General features: G+C 39.6%; 2 protein-coding genes across 2 annotated transcripts in view; one reads left to right on the forward strand and one right to left on the reverse strand.

Moving 5' to 3' along the window:
• Positions 1–1,739, forward strand: part of dcakd (dephospho-CoA kinase domain containing) — a 5,824-nt gene extending 4,085 nt beyond the window's left edge. Inside the window, exons 4-5 of the mRNA XM_014007656.1 lie at positions 221–308; positions 501–1,739. Of these exons, the coding sequence (XP_013863110.1) occupies positions 221–308; positions 501–786 (374 nt within the window). The 3' untranslated portion in view covers positions 787–1,739. The remainder of the gene's footprint in view (positions 1–220; positions 309–500) is intronic.
• Positions 1,740–10,175: 8,436 nt separating this feature from the next.
• On the reverse strand, positions 10,176–17,035 carry LOC106517002 (C1q-related factor). The gene is made up of 2 exons (XM_014007657.1): positions 16,174–17,035; positions 10,176–12,183 (listed from the first exon to the last, which is right to left on the reverse strand). The coding sequence occupies exons 1-2, from the start codon at positions 16,798–16,800 to the stop codon at positions 12,004–12,006; spliced, it is 807 nt and encodes a 268-aa protein (XP_013863111.1). The 5' UTR covers positions 16,801–17,035; the 3' UTR covers positions 10,176–12,003.
• Positions 17,036–19,792: the final 2,757 nt, after the last annotated feature.

Below are 19,792 nucleotides of genomic sequence, written 5' to 3' on the forward strand. Positions count from 1 at the left end.
GGCTCCAGCCCCCCTAAAATAGGCCTAGTGATGCCACTGCTTTGAGGTAATTCTAAAATCTATTAGCAATGAAACAATCCTTAAAAATATAAATATTTTGTCTTTTGTGCTTCAGCCAAAACATAAGTTCCTTAATTTGWATGCACAATTTATGTGTAATTGAACTTCATTGGATTTTGTGCAGAGTGTAAATGTGCTGACGCTACTTATTTCTCCCCAGGGTACCGCTATGTGGTCTTGGACGTGCCCCTCCTCTTTGAGACTAGACGACTCACTAAGTTTCTGAACCACACTGTGGTAGTTTACTGGTAAGACCACTTTTAAGTCAGTTTTCTTCAGATAATTGGATATTTTAAGGTTTGTTTTTGACATAAACAAGTTGTTAAAACCGGTTTTGTGAAATGCTGCTACCCTTCTCTGAATGTTTCTGTCTCATTAGTACAACTCCCTGCTTTCCAGAAAAATAACCCAACTTTTTCCATTCTTCGATTCCGTTCCAGCGACCCTGCCACTCAGCTGCAGCGCCTGATGCAGAGGGACGGCCTGAACCAGGAGCAGGCCGAGCAGCGTGTGGCYGCTCAGATGCCACTTAACGAAAAGCGCGGCCTGGCCAGTCATGTCATCGAGAACTCGGGGAGCCGGGAGGACACCCATCGGCAGGTTTTGAGGCTGCACACGAAGCTGGAGGACTCCATGGACTTCCTTTTAGTGAGGGTCATCGCCATCGCTGCCACCGCCGGTCTGGGTGGGATACTTCTCTACGCCGCCAAGCTCCTCTTGTCCTAACAGAGCTGTTGGAACGAGGGTTCAACATAAGATGAGCTCAGATGGGAGACTGTGAGTAGAGTCAGAAAAAAAAAAGTCAGGTCGATGGCACTGATGCAATTTACTGTGAAATTACTTTCACAGCACCTAGCACTACAGCGCAGCGGTGTGGCATTTTATGTTGACAGTTTAACACACAGCTTAGGAAACTCACTGACAAATGAGGTTTAGTGTGAAGGGTTTTTATGTGCAATGTTGTCTTTATTTTCCTCAAAGACACGAAACAATGAAGGCAACAGAGTAGAAACTCAGTTGCTGAACAAACTTACTCATGGAAGTAACTTGTTCAAAAGATGCGACTAAATTTTTATTTGATGCAATATGACCGAGCAAAACGGTCAATTCTATTAGTAAAATGGATTTCATTCTGCTTTTTAAAACATGTTTTTTGGTTCTAATGAGGCCACAGCAGCTTTAAAGATGCAGAAATTCCCCCTTTTTAATTTTTTCTCATTTATTTTGCACAAGCTCACATTTTTTAACAACATTTGAAAATTGTAGTGCTTCTTAAACTCAAATGAAAAACCTAAGAAAGTTATGTATTTATTGTAATGTGAAGATGTATGACAGAATGTATTAGACAATCCGTTTTTACTGGGAACAGTAGGAAGAACTGATTTCATATTTATCACTGTATTTTCTTACCTTCGAGGCCGTGTCTGTAAAAAGTCTAATTTTAGTTTTTTTTTTCTTTGCACACTTGTAACTAAAACGTTTGTAACCAGATATGTTTAAATTAAATATAATACACCAGAGCACTGTTTTAAAGTAACAACAGCATGATGTGTTCATTTATCTGGGAGTTTATTTGTGATTTAGTGTCTTGTTTCTTTTATAGGCCTGAACTACAACCCCATTCCAATGAAGTTGTGTAAAACCTAAATGAAAACATAATACAATGATTTTCAAATCTTTTTCAATCTCAATATATTAAAAAGGCAAGATATTTTATGTTCAAATGGATAAACTTTATTGATTTTTTTGCTAATATTCACTTAATTTTGAACAGATGCTTGCAACACCTTCCAAAAAAGTTGGGACTGTGGCTTGTTTACCTCTGTGTTACATCACTTTTTCCTTTTAACAACACTCAATAAGTGCTTGGGAACTGAGGACACTTAATGTTGAAGCTTTGTAGTTGGAATAGATTTTTTTTTACACATTTGGTAACAGGTGGAGAGTTTGTCAAATTAAGCGTTTAAAGTCAAAATCAGCTTATTATTTGTTGAAAAACTACGGAGCCCATCCATCTGGTGATGTTGGGTAAAAAATAATACTAATAATTCTCATGACTGTGCATTGCCATGTGTCCACGAGATGATTATAGCAGATATTTCCATGCAGTGACTGTTTACACGGATACGTTTAATTAATTTTATTTTATTTGAATATAGGAAGGAATGACATACTTCAGTCACTTACGTTAAACAGGAAGTAATTCTTAGCATAATATGTTGCCGCTGTAAGACACAGGTGATGGCTTGATCGTCTTTGTCTGAAAAGCTTTTTTATTTTATTTTATTTTTTGAAGTTCATCACTCAAAACAGGCTCTTCTCTCACACCGTGCCTTTGCTAGAGAAGGGGTTATAGTTATACTTTCAGAAAAAAATAAAGAGATCTGTTTCCTGACACAAACCAAGGGTTATTATTGGTCATCTCATAAATACTATAAAATATAATCTGACTCTGTATCTCTCACAAAGAGACACAGCTGCTCAAACTTACCTTGTGGCCACAATTTCTTTTATCCAATGTCACCAGACAGACAACATCATAAATAGTTTAACTGAAACAAATCTTTTACCCAAGTTCAAAACAAAACGTTTTCATAATTTGTACTTTTATTATTTGTACTTTTATGGGGAGAAATGTAAAATATACAAACATTAACCACATGTTAAGTTTTGAAAGCAATATATTCACGTTTTTATCATGATCACACACACACACACACACACACAAAAATGTGCTATTGAAGGATAATTCTCCAATAGTTCTTACATTTCCCAATCCACATTTAAAGTCTTGAAACGAGTGACGATAAATCGCTTTGTTTCAGTCAAGCAGGCAGCACTTGTTGGATTTTAAATGAATTTACATGTCTGCTCAAATGTTTGTCCATAGTGTTAAAACAACAACGATAACCTTTTCAGAGCCACAAAAAAAAGGAAAAAAATTTACTAATGGTTTGCGTCACTGATGATAAAACATGAAACGCATCATCTCTAGGGACAAGAATTTCTTCATTTATTAGATCTTACAGGAAAACGTCCAAGTGACAGGTCTTTAGGAGAGGAAATAATGAATTTAGTGAGCTCTTATGAATGACGTCCTTGCTCAGACATGAGAAATCAGGCCCACAGGCAGGTGTGGTTACATCATCCTGGCGCTGAGGCCTCACCAAGTGGATGTGGCTCACTTGGCTCCATCTAAAGCCATATATTGGTCTGCTCTTCRTTTGTATCAAGACGCTGCAGCATTAATGCAAAGTGACTTGGGCTGAGGCATGCGGGGGCAGTCAACCGAAGGCTGTATGAAAACACACTTAGACACACGTGTAATAAACAAAATTCCTTGTAAATTGCACAAATAATTAGCAAAGTAATCCACTCATTCCAGGGTTTTCAATCAAGTTGAGCGATGAAAATGATTCTGGTCCATTTACATCCCAATCCAATTTCGACACTTTAGTTGCTGCTCAGCTTTATTTTCCCCAGACAAAGGCGAGATGCAGTAAGTGAGCAGAGGTCTATATCTGTACCGGCAAGTGTTAGGACTCCAGGCGAGTAATGGTGGGAAAGTCTCYGGCTGAATATTAAGTAGCTTCAAATCTGAGGCGGTAAAAGTCAGAAGTTGTTTCGACTCACTTTGTAGAAGTGCACCTGCTGTTTTAGTGTCTGTWATGGGTCCTTTCCAGGAACAGACCCAATAATTTTCCTGTGGCAGGGGGTAAAGACGTATAATCTCACCATCTTGTTSAAAGAGTTGGCCTGTGGCACCCTAGAGCGTCGACATTTTGGAATCTCTTGTCTGAATGGTTTTTCATCATCTCCCGCGCTTACACTACCACCACGAGGGAAGGTAAAACAGCATGCGTAAAGGACAAGGAAAGAAACAGTAGCTCCGATGAACAACTTCAGATAATTAAAAATTTGTGACAGCCAAATGTATTTGAAGTCTGAATTCTAGAGTCTTGTTTTCACACTGCTAAACTTGCAATGAATTTTATACAGACACCAATAAATTTGTGGGTACCCTTTACATGTAAAATAACATCTGCATGCCAAAAGTATGTGATGGGGTGAAACTAATGCGAAAATAAATGATTTGTTTTCTTACAAAGCGATGCTGAAATAATATGAACAGACTTGTTGGTACCCTTAAAGAGACCATTCATCTTTGCATTATAGTCATGTTTCAAACTAAGCGTTCAACCTTAATTAGTATCACAGTGGCCTTCGAGCCTCTCATCAGCCGTTCAGCCTGTTTAAAGGGAACAAACATGCTGCTGGGTAGTTTGGTATCATTGTGAAGCACCACACTGACCACGAAGCAGAGAACGCCAAGGCAAGAGCTGTAGTTCCCCAGAATGTGGACGCAAGAGGAAATGCGACCCAAGGTTGAGTTGATGGATAGTGCAGATGGTAGGAAACTCCAAGACAAGATGCTTCACTTTCTGATTGCATCATCCATCACATTTAAACCATGGAATCATGGACGAAGACCCATGAGGACTCTGCAAATCCAAGCCACTGTTTTGAACATAAAAGCTCCCCAAAGCCAAAGGGATATCCCCTCTCTGCGAGCACAAAAGGCCTCGAACGCATATTGACACCAAGCGGAACAAACTGGCCCGAGAAACTACAACCACCATAGTGTTCTTGAACTCTGGCGTCCCGCGTCACACTGAGGAAAAGGGGCACTCGCAGCGCTTCTGTAGTCTAACGTCAGACTGCATCCATGAGTCTGTGGTGAGGTGAAGAGACAGGCAACACGCCAGCGGAGCATCTCCAGCAACATGACTCAACCTGTCCCTGCGTGTTAGCCCGGCTCAGTCAGGGACATGAGGGAACAACAAGGCCGTCTGTATTAAGTCACTGGCACGGTGGGCAGTGGCCATACCCAGGATGATCGTGGGGGTGAAAAGGGGGAGGATAACATGTCATGTTCATGAAGTGCAAGGATTCGTACAGTTGTGAATCTGAATCTGTTTTTTTTCCTCTCTCTCTCCTCAGCCTTTTCTGTTAATCTTTTCAACTGTTCCATTTGATATAGTTCAGAATAATGTTGATGCTTAGCGTTTAATACCTTTTTAAATAGAGCCACAAATGGAGAAAACATGGAACAGTAGAGAACCTTCCCAGGCGCGGCCAGCCAACCAAAATTAATCCTTCAACAAGTAATCCAGGAAGTACCGAAATATATCAGAACATCTGAAGAACTGTGGGTCTCGCCACAGTTAAGGTTCATGATTCAACAATAAAAAGGAGACAAAGGGAAAAAGTGAAAGATGACATCAAAGTTGATGTGTATGTAGTGAGTGCAGGCGKKGCTCAAYGTCCCCTTGTTTTGTCTTTTGTCTGTAGAAGTCTCTTGGACGAGAGACGAAACATTTTACAAAAGAAGAACCCCTCCAGAGGACCTACTTATTTTTTCTTTTTGATTTTTTTCTACCTGGATTACTGAGATACGTCAGGACACATCAAAGAAGAACTTACCTGATGGGACTCAAACTAAGCTTGTAGTAAATGTTGGCTGGACTTAAAAAGTTTGAAAATCAATTAAATAATAATAAAAAAAGATCTTTAATATAAATACCTTGAAGATGAATGTCCTACACACTGAGGTGTTGGAAACTGAAGCTTCCTCTGATGTTTATGTGGAATAATGTTTTTCCAGAGCGTGGCTGCAAAAGTTGTCTAATACGACATTTTCAGTGGGCGGCCAGCAAGTCTCTGATTAGTGCTACCACGGCTTGAAATACACCCCCTCATTAATCCAGCAACTCATTTTGAGGTAATCACAGATCTTGCATCCTTTCTTAGCAAAGTCTTTCTTTCTGCCTTGTTTCAAATCCTCTGGAAATCCTGAAGCCTCGGTGCAGACCTGCGGACAGCAGCAACCTCTAAACCGTCAGTTTTTTTTTTTTCCTTCTTTGAGGTCTTCCACTCCTAAAAACTAATGTTCCTGACATGTTTTCAAACAAAAATCTCTTCATTTAAGTGGTGAAAGAGAGGTGGTTGTGTTTCACATCATACCATGGCCCCGAGAATGAGGTCAGCTGGTTATTTTTAACATGAAAGGTGATAAACTCAGGCTTGTGGTGACCCTTCAGCTCTGGAGGCGCTGGCAGCTCATCTGGGAAGATTCTGTTCAATGTCACAAGTTATTGACGTCAAAGAAAGTGTTAGGATGACCAAATTTTGGTTTTAGTAGAGCTTCCTAGACAGCGACATTGATGAAACATTTCAATAATCCCAGTCTGTGCAGTTTAGGGGTTACGAGGGACCATGTCTGATCTGATCTAGCTTTAACACATCTAAAGTAGGAGTCCCCAAATCCAGCTTTTCTACAACTTGTAACAACTTCCACGTCTGGCTCACGGTTCCTCTCTGCCTCTATCTTTGATAAAGAAGCATTTCTTCAGGCAGACTCGCTGACTTTTACTTGAAGACCACTGATCTGTAACAGTGTGTGRCAGAGGCGTGTGGGCTGTTTTTGTTGTTTTTCTTTGCCCGCGCACGCTGTTTGCACCTTGTCAGAACGAATAATTAAAAGAAAGTTGGTGGGGATTTTCTAAGTCGCTGTGACAAAACGACGTTTGCACGACTTAAAAAAGCATTAATTCTTCTGAAGGTGGCTCGGCACGTTCTGTTGGAGGGGGCCCTGTGCTGCGCTTGTAGCATGAACGGCAATTTAGCTCGACAGTTTAAGCGTCTATCTCCGATTTGGATCTCCCCCGGTGAGTTAAGTGGGGATGCTCAAGATAACAACAGCAAGGGCTCATTAACGTCACTTCAGACGTTCCAGGGGGGGAGGCAGCTTCCTGTCTCACGGAGACATGAAGAAACGCACAGGCGCACTGACCCAGACACACACACACACACACACACACACACTTCGCCACAAAAACCTCCCTGCAGTAGCCTGATAAGCCTCATGCCTCAACATTTTGCCCCTGCAAATGTCAGACTGCAGCCATCTCAGTTTCCTGATGGGTAGTGAGTGAAAGTGAAGAAATTGAAATTTTCTTTAGTTACATTTCTTTAGTTACTAAAGATGACCTAAATTAAATCAGCCTTTTTTTTTTTTACAAGTAAAAGGCAGTACAGAAGAAATGAAAGACCCAGGGTTCTGTGAAAGGATGCATATCTCCGACTAGTTTTGAGAAATGACAGCTGTGGATCTGTTTTGGTAAAACAAACATGTAAGATATGACTCTTAGCAGGGATGAGCACAGCTAAATTGGCCAATCCAAACCAGTTAAATCTCTGTCTAACTTGCGATAAATCAAGCGTATCCCTTTCAGAATAAAAGCATTTCTTTGATCCGAGTTTGTATTTTTATAAATACCATTTGAACGTAAGTCAAACAACAGATGGGTAAAATTTTCTCTACCATCTTTTATATGTGGTCAATTTTTAGTATTTAAATATTGTTGAATGTTCTTTTGTTCCTTTTTGTAATTCTTGGAAGTTTAGCTGCTAAAGATGCTACATGCTGCACACACAGTGCCTCCAGCAGAACTGGATTTATGACGTTAACTGGTCTGCTAATGGTTTCCAAAGTTAGCAAGGAAGCTAATTGGCTAAATGAGAAGCTAGTTCTGCTGTTAGATTAACAAAACTGTGCACAGCACCACATCAAACTTCAGGATCTGGAACATTGACTGAATTGTAGCTCCTTTTTGTATATGTACATCCAGTGATGACTTTTTGAGTTTCATCAAAATTTGCTGAGTGGTTTAAGAGATTTTTTTTTTTTTTGCTAACACAGACACCTTTTGACTGCTAAAAGTGAAAAGCTTTGGAAAGCTCAGTGAAACGGAGGCAGCTTGCATAAACAAAAGGCTGCCAACTTTAACTCTCAAAGGGAAGCTTAACTTCCAATTTTACCCAGATTAAATTACATTTAAACATGGAAGCTGTGCGTGCATTAGTTCTTCACCATCCAAACCAAACAAAACCTCTCAGGAGCTTTAACTGCACAAAGAAACCCACGTCGAGCTTTAGCTCAATGTCTGTATATTTGACAATAAAAAAAAATGTCCACACTTTAGGCAGAGGTTTCCACAAACGTTTTAATACTCACAGCTGTTGACAGTGTTTAGCTGACCTCAATAAACTGCTTTTAAAAAAATGCTATAAACGAGGTTCTTGTTTTAACCTGAAACCATCACTCAAGAGCTATGGAAAAAAATATCTATCTTATTTTTAACTTGAAACATGAAAAAATAAAACAATTTATTTAAAGTTTGCCGTCTTAAATACTTCAGGACAGATGGCGATATTTAGGCCACGCTGATTTCCGAGCGCCTCAGCAGTGAGAGCGGTTTCTCACACACCAGGGGCGTTTGTCTTTGACGTCGTGACATGAAGTCTCTAATGTGACGATGTGCTCATACGCCCTGCAAGGAGAAGGCCGCCTGGGTCGGTGATCTGAGGCCGCCTGGCTCCGAYGACCTCTGCTTATGCACAGAAACTTCAGTCCTAATTGTGTCTGGAGGAGTTCTGCTGTCTGGCGCTCAAGTTTCGACCAGAAGGCCTCGATGGTTTTTGATGCCTCCGGCAGTTTAAGAGACGGTGGCGCAATTAATTAATCTGTCAAATACGTCGTCTGAATCAGCTCCACACTTTAAGCTCTTCACAGACATTTAGGTGGGTTTTTATTACATACAGGTGTGCGGTTATCTACAAGCTGATTATTTTTAGTTAATTCTGCTTGTCTGTTAGCAAAATATCTCATTTACCACTGGATGGATTTTATTGAAGCTGTCAGAAAATGACCATTGGCTGGACGTCTACAAATGATTGACTTTTGGAGCCAACTCAATTCAAGATGGCCGCCACAGTCAACTGAATTTAGAAAACCCCAAATGGCTATAACTCGATCCGTTTTACAGATATTCAGCTAAAATTTGGTTTACTAGTGGCTGAGCATCAGCTACAAAATATGCTTTAAGCRTGTTACATTGTGCAGCATTGTAACACGCTTWAAGCGTGTTACAATGCTGCACAATGTAACAYGCTTAAAGCATATTTTGTAGCTGATGCTCAGCCACAAAATATGCTTTAAGCGTGTTACATTGTGCGGCATCATTGCTAAAAACTTTGGCATTAACTTCTGAAGACAACACTGATTGTTAGTAAAATATCTCTTGAACCACTGGATGGATTTCTGTGAAACTCACAGAGAGTAATCATTACATGTATGAATAACTTTTGAAGTTTTACAGTTATTGAGTTAAATGTTTGTGTGTAGCTGCATTAAGTGATCCAATAACAGATCTCTCAATATTGCATGCATAAAGTCATTAACAAGGTTTGACCAAAGCTATTATAACTCCATCACTTCTCATAATAAGATGATCTTAGTTTTAAAGTCCAGCACAAAAGGCAGCTGATGACATGCATTCCTTCCCAGAAAGTTGGATCTTTAACTTTAATAAAGTTTCACATTCCTAACTGAAGGAACGTTTTTTTTCTGCTCTGCACAAGTTTTCAGAACTTTTTTTTTCCCTCTTGAACTTTGACTTTTGTGCGTCAAGCCAGATCAGAGATGGTTTGGTGGTCCGTGTCAAAGGTGAATCACGTCCGAAGAATTTCACATCATCAAAGAAGCTGCTGGGGGAAAAAAAAAAATGGAACAGTTTTAACAGCTTGTGCCCGAAAGCTATTTTTTTCTTGTCTCTGACACTCGTGTCGCAGTCACAGCAGAGCCTAATTTACCCTGGATTACGTTTACGGCGTGGATCTGAGCTTTGTCAGAATGCGTTGGAACACCCGTCTCCTGTTGTCTCTAACCGTCTGCGCACCCGTCACATGAACGCACATCTCTGCTTTGATTGTGAAGCTCCGTAATCTCCCGCTTCATTTGGCATTTAACACAGCTGTGATATCCTCTGCGTTGATTGCCTCTTGCTGTGCTGCCGAAGCTCTTTTGTGTGTAACATTTAGAAGGCTAAAGGCTGGTTTCACAGGATAATGAGGGATCAGAGCAGCTGATCGGGGAAACAGAAGAGGTGAGTGACACCGGCCGCCTATAATGTGAGGAAATGCAAAATAAAGTAACTTTTAATTAAAATTTGCAAGTAAAAGCAACATCAATGAATGCTTCTCGAGCCCCGGGCTAACTTTCAAAACTAAATTATTTACTTATTTTTTGAACATTTCAACTCATGTTGCATGCATTATTCAAAGTGATAAATTACAAATAAGCACATTACATGATGACATCATACAGCAATCAATCAATCATCAGGTACATTATAATTAAACACAATAGAATATGCAATGCTGATACTGCTTTGACTTTAAGACATCAAAATTCAATATTGAATTTACATTTTATACACATACAAAATGTCAACTATAATGGGCAGATATGACACACTGGCATTCAAACATTGAAATCTCACCCTGATGTGTAATATTTCAGTAATTTCTCAAGGCATAACCCTCCTCCACTGATGCAAAATACCTCATCAGACCACCCCAAACTCTGAAGAAGTCGGGATGTCGTGTAAGCTAAATGTAAACAGAASGCAATCATTTGCAAATCTCAAAAAAACTGTTCAACAGTCCTGTGTCTTTGTGTCATTTTTTTGTTACATGATGCACACAATATTTTCAATTAGTAAGTCTGGACTCTAGGCGGATCATGTCTGGACCCAAACTCCTCCATAATAAAACCATGCGGGACGCTGTTTGTGGTTTGGCATCGTCTTGCTGAAATATTCAAGGTCTCCCCTGAAAATCACACCATCTGCTTGGGAGCATTTTTTGTTCTACACCTGTATAAACTTCTTATTTTTCATTGATGGTGCCTTACCAGATAGTTGCCCATGACATATTCACCAATGCACCCCTATACCATCAGAGAGGCATGGTATTTTTTTAAACTGAGCATTGATAATAGGTGAGATGGTTCCTCTAGTCTTTAGCACAACAAAAGAGAGGATGATGTTTCTGGATGGTATTCGTATATGGCTTCTTCCACTGCGTGATAGAGCTTTAACCAGCATTTGTGGAAAGCATGGCAAATTTGTGGAGGTGCTCCAGGAATCGATGTCTACATTAGAGTGAGATCTGTCCTTTGGGCTCAGATTTTTCTGTATTCTTAAATTTTTTTGAAGATATATTATAAACTGTAGATGATGTAATATTAATTTTTTCTAATTTTCCATTGGGGAAACACAATTCTGCAAATTTTCTGCAAATTTTAGACACGTTTATTTTTTTTTCAATCTGGTGAACATCTGCCCATTTTTAAATCTGAGAGTTTCAGTTCCTCTAAAACTTTTATACCTACTTCTCTTACTGATCTGTCATAAGATTGTCTTTTTTTTATTTATTGTTTTTTACTAAAAGTGGTGTAAATTCTTACTTTTACCATCTGGTTTGTTTACGATGTTCATTTTGAATAAAATATCGGTTAATGGGATTTGCAAATCCTTGCAATCTTTTTTTCACAACATCCCAACTTTTTTTTTGATTTGTACAAACATGAGAAACAAAACATAATAAATAAATAAATAAATTAAAAAAAAACACAAACAATAAAGACTGTTGCCACCCAGATTGTTGGATTTCCAGATTGAATTTGACATGACAGCTCAGGAATGACAGTGAGGCCTCTGCGTTGGCACAAACGTTACCCCACCCAGGATGACACATGGCAGTGACTGACATTTTCACGTTGCTCACGTCCGTAATAACAGCAGCATAGGCACCCAGAATACAACCGACAGAAACGAAAGAAGAGGCAGAAAGTAACCAATAASTACAAATCCACAGCGAGAACGACTTTATTTAATGCAGATTTAAAAGACCACTGCAAACTGTCAGACTGTGGATCAGTGGCTGTGGGGCAACAATAACCAAACTGCGAGAATGTCAGAAAGTTAAATGTCTGCCGCCTGTGATCTTTCACCTCTGAGCCCTCGACCCGTCCGGTCGTCAGTCAGCGTAGAGGATGAACCCTGAGAAGGTGCTGTATTTGTTGCTGTTGCCCCCGTGAGCTTTGCCCCCATCCAGTTTAATAAAAACCTCATCGCCTGCATCCAAATGAAGTATGACACTGTTGCTGGCGTAGTCATAACTCTGGTCTTGGTCTTGGGCGATGGCGCTGGCCCTGACCTGGAGTGTCACACACAGACACAAAGCCAGCAGGTAATGAGTAAAGAAATATGAACACAGAGGAATATAAATATTCAAAAGCTTGACGATAAAAAAGAGAGCATATTTTATAAATGATTCTCAGATCTTTTGAAGTGAGGTTCTGTGGAAAGGATATGAACAATTAATGTCCTACTTGTATCCAGCTGCTGGTCCGAGGACTATCATAAGTCCATGGATCATTCAGTAGTGGGCCGTGCAGAAATTACAAAAACCTTACATACAAAATAAAATAGATATATCCAGTGGCATAACTAGGCCTATTTTACGGGGGCTCCAGCCCCCCTAAAAAATTTAAAGCCACCCTAAATTATTTTGGTGTAAAAAATTAATTATTATTTTTTTACAAAAATTCAATATGAATTCAATACGATGATGTTTTGGGGTATATTTGAATTGATGTTAAAATTTTATTTGGCCTTGAATGATTTAAAAATAACCATGGAAAAAATAATCTGAAAGTGTAGGTACATTGTTCTCTAAATAAATGTTACTGAAATTATACATTGCACTGTATGTATGTATGTATGTATGCATGCGTGTGTGTATACATACATACATACGTACACACACACAATACGAATTTAATATACATCATGCATGCATGTATGTATGTATGTATGCATGCGTGCATGATGTATATTAAATTCGTATTGTGTGTGTGTATGTATGTATGTATGTATGTATGTATGTATACACACACACACACGCGTGCATGCATGTATGTATGTATGTATGCATGCATACATGCATGATGTATATTAAATTTGTATTGTGTGTGTGTATGTATGTATGAATGTATACACACACACACACACACACACACACACAAAATACGAATTTAATATACAAAAATTCTGTGCATCTCCTGGGGGGGGGGGCTAAGCCCCCCTTGTCCTTAAAACCTAGCGACACCCCTGGATATATCTACAAACAGTTTTTGGTTCTATGTATTGTCCCTGCAGTTTTGGCCACTTATCAACTTTGTCACTAAATTTGTGGTATTCATACATTTCTAGCAACATTACAAAAAAGAAACTAGCAACAAATTTAACATCTTTGTTGATTGTTCTTCTCAACTTTCGAACCCCAAACCACCGATTTAAACTGAAGACCAGTTTTTTTTTTTCAYGACAAAACTTTTTGTCAATGGCAGCTATAGGATTAGTTTGAATTTGAACAGTTAAAGTTTTGATTCTGGTTCCTCGTTTTGATTCCAGTTCCAGATTATTCCCAGTTCCGATTCTTTATAGTGGCAGAGTCAACAAAGTTTTTTCTCACGTAGGTTCACTGGGGAACTTTATTTTTAAAATCCCAATGAAAACACATTGACACATATCCAGAGTCTGTTGCTGCAGGTACTTAAACATGTCGGGCACCCTTCTTTGCGCGATTTAATCTTACTCTTTTATTAAAGTTAAGACCACTTTAGAGCGTCACACACTGCCCGTTTGGTCACATACTCCCTGCGGACTCTTCTTCGTTGGTGTTCGGGGGTTTATTCCAGTCGGCAGACTGAGTATCAAAACGAGGAATTGAAATTAAAAGATTTAAAGTATTCTAGAAGAATCATAAAGTTATTCTCAGTTCTAATCGATGCTCGATGCCCAATCCTAAAGACAGCTGAGAATTGCAGCGTGTGAATCACTGACGTAAACATTTATCAGTCTTTGCTACACTTTTTACTTTGTTTGTTGTAGTTTACTTTGGTTTTTGCCACACTTGGTCTGGCCTTTAGCTCATCAATCTGGCAAAAATTACACTCTATTTCTCCAAACCGGTCTCCAAAGTGCTTTCTGCAACATGCATGATATGTATTGCTCATGGCCGTTCTGCAGAACCTCACCTCAAAAAGTCTGAACTATTGCTTTCAGTGAAATAATATGCAYGGTTCTGCACGTAATTTTGACCACTCTTGTTTATAATAAAAGCAGATTTTCTGTTACCAAAGGAAAACTTTCCCAAAGTGAGTCCTGATTTACGCACTTTGACTTTGGATAAGTGTGTCCCCTGTGGTGAATATCTTGTTTTTATCTTATGACTCAGATGAAAGGGTCAAGCTTGAGTCAGACTGCCTGTGAGGAAGGATGGCAGCACACACACTCTCTCCTCGTGTTCTGCTCTTACATCCACCTTTCTCCTGGGCGAAGCGTTGAAAATGTCATGTTTTGCTGCGTATAAGTGTCATTGTGTCAACACTGGGTAATTACAGAGGGTRTTGGTTAGGGAGCATTATACCCAAATCTCCTTGGCTGTCTGGAGGGGGGTGAGTTTCGCCTCACGCACGCTGGGAGACATATCCCTTTTAGCTTAAGCTAATGTTTAATGATCTTCTATTGCAGCTTTACCCCRCCGACCATAAAAATATAATCCCAGCTTCAAAAAGGCTGTGCGACAGGTTAGTCAAACTAAAGTAAGTCCTCCAGTGTGCCCATGGGTTTGAAGTGTGTGTTAAGAGGCAAACATGATGATGATCAACATGATGATGGATTTATTTGACGTTAAAGCAATGCATCTTTTAACAACACCGAGTCCATCCAAACTTAATCTAATCATAAATTGCTGGCATTCAAAATCCTATTCTTTGAAGAGGGAAGTAGCAAAAAGAAGCATCTTTGACTGAACTGAACGCATTATATCAAAAAGAAAAGAGCTAGTGATTGTTTATTCCAGCTCTTATGTGATTATCATATTTATGATAAAGCACATCATTGGCTAAGTGTGGATGGTAAGCTATTTTCCATTTTAAAATATTTCTTCTTTTCARAATTTATGGTTAAATTGCCTTTAATTTGCTCCAAGCCAAGTTTCCACGACAGTTACATAAGTGATCCTTAATAAACAGAGAACATGATATAATGTGGGGACTGTATTGGTGCTGTATGTTATAGATGTCAGTCTAAACTTTATGCTCATCAAAGTTTAAATCCTTTTTTTAATCACATCTCAATGAATGAAAAAAGTGATTTTCTGGCTTTATACAAAAGGCTACATGATACGTTAATGTTTTGGATCAGTGAAGTTGTGAATTTTGGCATCTTAATGAGGTTTATTTTATTTATTTATTTATTTATTTATTTATTTATTTATTTATTTATTTATTTATTTGTCCAAAACCTCAATCCATGACTTCTTTATTCAGGAAACTTTATGGATCCATTATGTGTTGCATTGTTTGACTTTCGCTGCAAAACTGTAACTGGTGCTCTGGCAAAGTTTTTGTCCTGATTTAAAGTTTCTTTTACAATTTAATCCTAACTTTCAGTTCCTCTGTAAAACTGTGTCGTATTAGATTGCACTGTGAGGCAGAGGAGTTTGTTATTTTGTCCAGTCTCCTGTTGAAGTCCGGGTGAGATGTTTGCATCGCAGTGTTTAGACTCTGATACGTGAGCCGTTTGATCAGCGTCATCCCCCTCGGGCCTTTTGGACTTCACAAAATTATTCACGAAATGAGCAAAATATCATGAATTGATGTTTAAAGGCTTTGGCTTGACAGACAGCCTGATGGATTGCACAGGTACATCAAGATTTCATGAAGTTTATTGTATTTTTAAAGGGCAGCAGCTTTGAACTAGCCACAACCCCGGGGTTGTATTTTCATGTGTGCACAGCGGAGATACGAGCTGCACTCCTTCCACTCAGGTTGACTCGTACATCATAAGATGTGCGTTATGTACAGATATACAATCTGGCAGCATGTCAGTGTGAATTGTCATTATACCAGATTGCAACACCAGGCTAAGTCTAATTTCATTGCACACATGGATGCCCGATTTGGAGCGCCTGCACACTGGTTGCATTGTTCCCTGAGCAATTTGAAGCGAGTCCTTCACTCTTTGGGATTAAGGATAAGAACACTTTAAAAGAAAAAGGTWAAAACCTGTACACACATGTATTTGAATTAGCAAAAGGTAAGATGCTAAATAAKTTGGTGTTGAAAATGTCACCCACCAGACCATTTTTGATCAGGTCAGCCCACATGCTGGTGCCGTCTCCTCCTCTCATCAGCACGTTGTAGATGAAAAAGTACGTCCCTGGGATCTTACAGGTGAACTTCCCCGTTGCACCTTCGTAGTTGCCCCCGATGTTTGTCACAATGTCATCAAATCGCAGCACGTCGTAACCTTCTTGAGGGTTTCGCAGTCCTGCGTAAAACGCCACCCGAGGAGTGGTGTTGTAGGTGGTTGTGCTCACTGCCCCGAGGATCCCTGTCCGGACAAGGTCTGCGTTGTCTCCCGGTGGCCCTCTTGGTCCTGGTGGACCTGGCTCTCCGGGGGGTCCCGGGGGTCCAGGCTTGCCAGGACGTCCCTGTTTACCTTGCGGYCCATGAGCACTGTAGGTGGGTAAGGGTGGGCCGATGCTGTGGTCACTCGGATCGTCCTCGTTGTCCACCAGAAAGCTGGTGGTTGACGTGTCTGTGCCCGTGTGTACTCCTGTGCCCGGGGTGCTGGGGAAGGGGTCGCACACCATCCGGCAGGTGCCCAGCATCTCGTAGTGGCTCACGCTGTCGTCCGTGCCGCCCGTGCCGACGGAGCTGACCAGCACGGGGATGAGGACCACCAGAACCAGGACCAGCATGACCCCCACTGCAGCTGCCACCAGGGTTTTTCGCCCGATGCTCAGCCTGGGGAGGGGCTGTGCTGCCAGCCTGGAGCTCTCCGGGGCTGAAATGGTGGCTGTGTGGTGGTGGGGATTGCGTCCACCTGGCAAAAACGCAGACCCGAGGAGGATCACCGATGGTTGGAGATGGTGCCCTGAGAGAGCTTGGTGGGAGTCTGTGAGTGACTGACAGAGATGTAGAGGAGTAAGAGAGAGAGAGAGAGAGGTGGGGGGGGAGAGGGATGGGACCAATGTGAGCAGAAGGAGAGAGTAAGAGAAGAGATGAGAGGGAGAAAAGGCAAAGAAGCAGTGGGGAGGAGACAGAGTATTATCACCAACCCTCAGAGTCAGGGCTGAGGAGGGCACTCTGTTAGTGGCAGATCTGAGAAGGAAAATAGATCCAGAACAAAAAGCATTTGTTGTAGGTGTGTAYAAATGCAATTTATATTGAGGAAGGTGAGATTATGTACAACCCCAATTCCAMCGAAGCTGGGATGTTGTGTAAAACATAAATAAAAACAGAATACAKTGATGTACAAATCCTTTTCAACCTACRTTCAATTGAATACACKAYAAAGACGATAACTAGYGTTGAAACAGATTTTTTTCTTTGCAAATATTCGCTCATTTTGAATTTAATTCCTGCAACACAATGCAACAAGCTGGGACAAAGTCAACAAAAGACTGGGAACGCTGAGGAATGCTCAAAAAACACCTGTCTGGAGCATTCCATGGGTGCACAGGTTTAGTGGAAACAGGTGAGTATCGTGACTGGTTAAAAAGAGAGCAAAAGGCTCAGTTGTTCRCAAGAAAGGATGGGGTGAGGTTCACTTTGTGAACAACTGCGTGAGCAAATAGTCCAACAGTTTAAGAACATTTCTTAATGTTCAGGTGCAAGTAATTTAGATATTTCTTCATCTACACTGATTTAAGTAAGTAAGCAGGAAGGCTGAAAACCGACTTTGATTTCCCATGACCGCCTATCCCTCAGGCAGCACTGCATTAAAAACTGACATAATTCTGAAACAGATATTGCCACATGGGCTCAAGAACATTAACTGTTGTCAGTGAACACTTCATCTCTACGTCTACAAGTGCAAGTTAAAACTCYACCATGCAATWGACATTATTCTCAAGTACTCAGTTAAGCTTTTTTCAAATTGGGAAAATTCTAAGAAAAATAAGTCAGGACTTAGTCATTAAAACTCTACTCACTGCTCTTGAAATTAGTATTTATTTCATAATGCATTACATGTCCTCAGTGTGTCAGATTCAGAACAATTTGGCATCTTGAATTTTAAACATTTAATCTTACCAGAGCAGTATGTTTGGAAGGAAGTTTGTCAATGCTGAAATAGGAAGAGTCATCATGTCAGCTGGGTGGTATGTGAAGAGCATGTCAAAATGCATGGTTAAGAAATGAATGAAAAGAGGATAAAACAGATTTAATTAGTGCTGCACTTGTTTTATTCCATTCATATTTTGATTTTATTATTGAGCTTAATAAATCTGGTATAGTAACTGGTGTGGTAATGTGTATGTGTGCAAAATTTTACCCAAAACCCATAAAAAGCATGCTGCATATTTTCATCTCCATATTCGAAAAAATGGCATGTTTAGTTTATTTTGTATGCATGGGGTCCGACATAACATGTTCACAGCACATCCCTTAACAAAAACATGTTCACACATCTTTAACTACAGTATTTCCTATTAAATGTAGGTTAAATATGTTTTAAATCATATTTTACCTTAATAATGTATACATTGTCTCAGTTTTCAATTCTTTCATGGAAATTAGTATAGAAGTCATCCATTTCTTGTTTTCCAGCAGACATGGAACATCATTGGCTCTCCTTGCGTCCAATCATCTTGGTCCAACAGTCTGGGTTCTTTTAACGCTGTTCAGTCCTCCAGCTCTGGAAGGAAGTACAGTAGCTGCTTCTTTGATTATGAAATCGACAACCTAACGCTGACTTTGTCTGCATGCCATTTGTCACTTGACTCAACGTTAGGATGAGAATATTTTTAGCACAGCTTTAAATGTCCAGGTAGGTCATGATGGTGAGCCCAGATTCAAGCTCTTGGAGCTGCAGCGTTTCAACAGAATGTATCTATAAATATCATTAATTAAAAGTGAAAAGTTGAGCAAAATAATGTACATGGATAGAGCCAAGCTGAAGAAAACTTGTTCTCCTCACTGTAAAAAATGAAATGTTGGATTTACTTAACCATGTTATGTGACCTGGTTCCACTTAACTGAGTTGAGTAAATACAAAGCAACATACCAGTTTTTTAACCAAAGAACATGAGTATATTGCTTTGAATTTACTCAACTCAGTTAAGTGGAACCAGGTCACATAACATGGTTAAGTAAATCCAACATTTCATTTTTAGAGTGCTCCCTCAGCTGGCTTTGTCAATACCCTGATTATTTTGGGAAATGTATCTGTAGCAGGGATTTTTTATTTATTTATTTATTTGGTAAGACATGATGTTCTGCTTTTTTAAAGTCATGTTCAGTCATGTTTTAGAAAATCCATCCCTGTGTACAACCACACAAAAAATGTCAAATATAGCATGAAGTTGATAATAAAAAATGAGTCAAATGTAAAAAAATTCAGTGTTGAAATGTAGATTTTAGCTCAATATGTACACAAAATTTGAACAGATGTAACAAATATYTTGAGGTACAGAAAGATTTAATTGTAGCAAAATCTCATGATTTTTAGTGTGCATAGAAATATGTGTTCTTTTCAGATTATTATTTCATGTTCATTTAGTGAATATTACCCACTATGTTTTTTTTTTGCTCTTTTTTTTTGCTTGGTATTTTAAAGCTATTGCAAATGGTCAAAACTGTACCTGAAAAAAGTATACACAGCGGGTAAAATAAGTATTCAACACGTCAACATTTTTCTCAGTAAATATATTACTAGAGGTGCTAATGACATGAAATTTTCACCAGATG

The sequence above is a fragment of the Austrofundulus limnaeus genome, unplaced genomic scaffold, assembly GCF_001266775.1.
Source record: "Austrofundulus limnaeus strain Quisiro unplaced genomic scaffold, Austrofundulus_limnaeus-1.0 Scaffold43, whole genome shotgun sequence".
In the NCBI taxonomy this organism is placed as follows: Eukaryota; Metazoa; Chordata; class Actinopteri; order Cyprinodontiformes; family Rivulidae; genus Austrofundulus; species Austrofundulus limnaeus.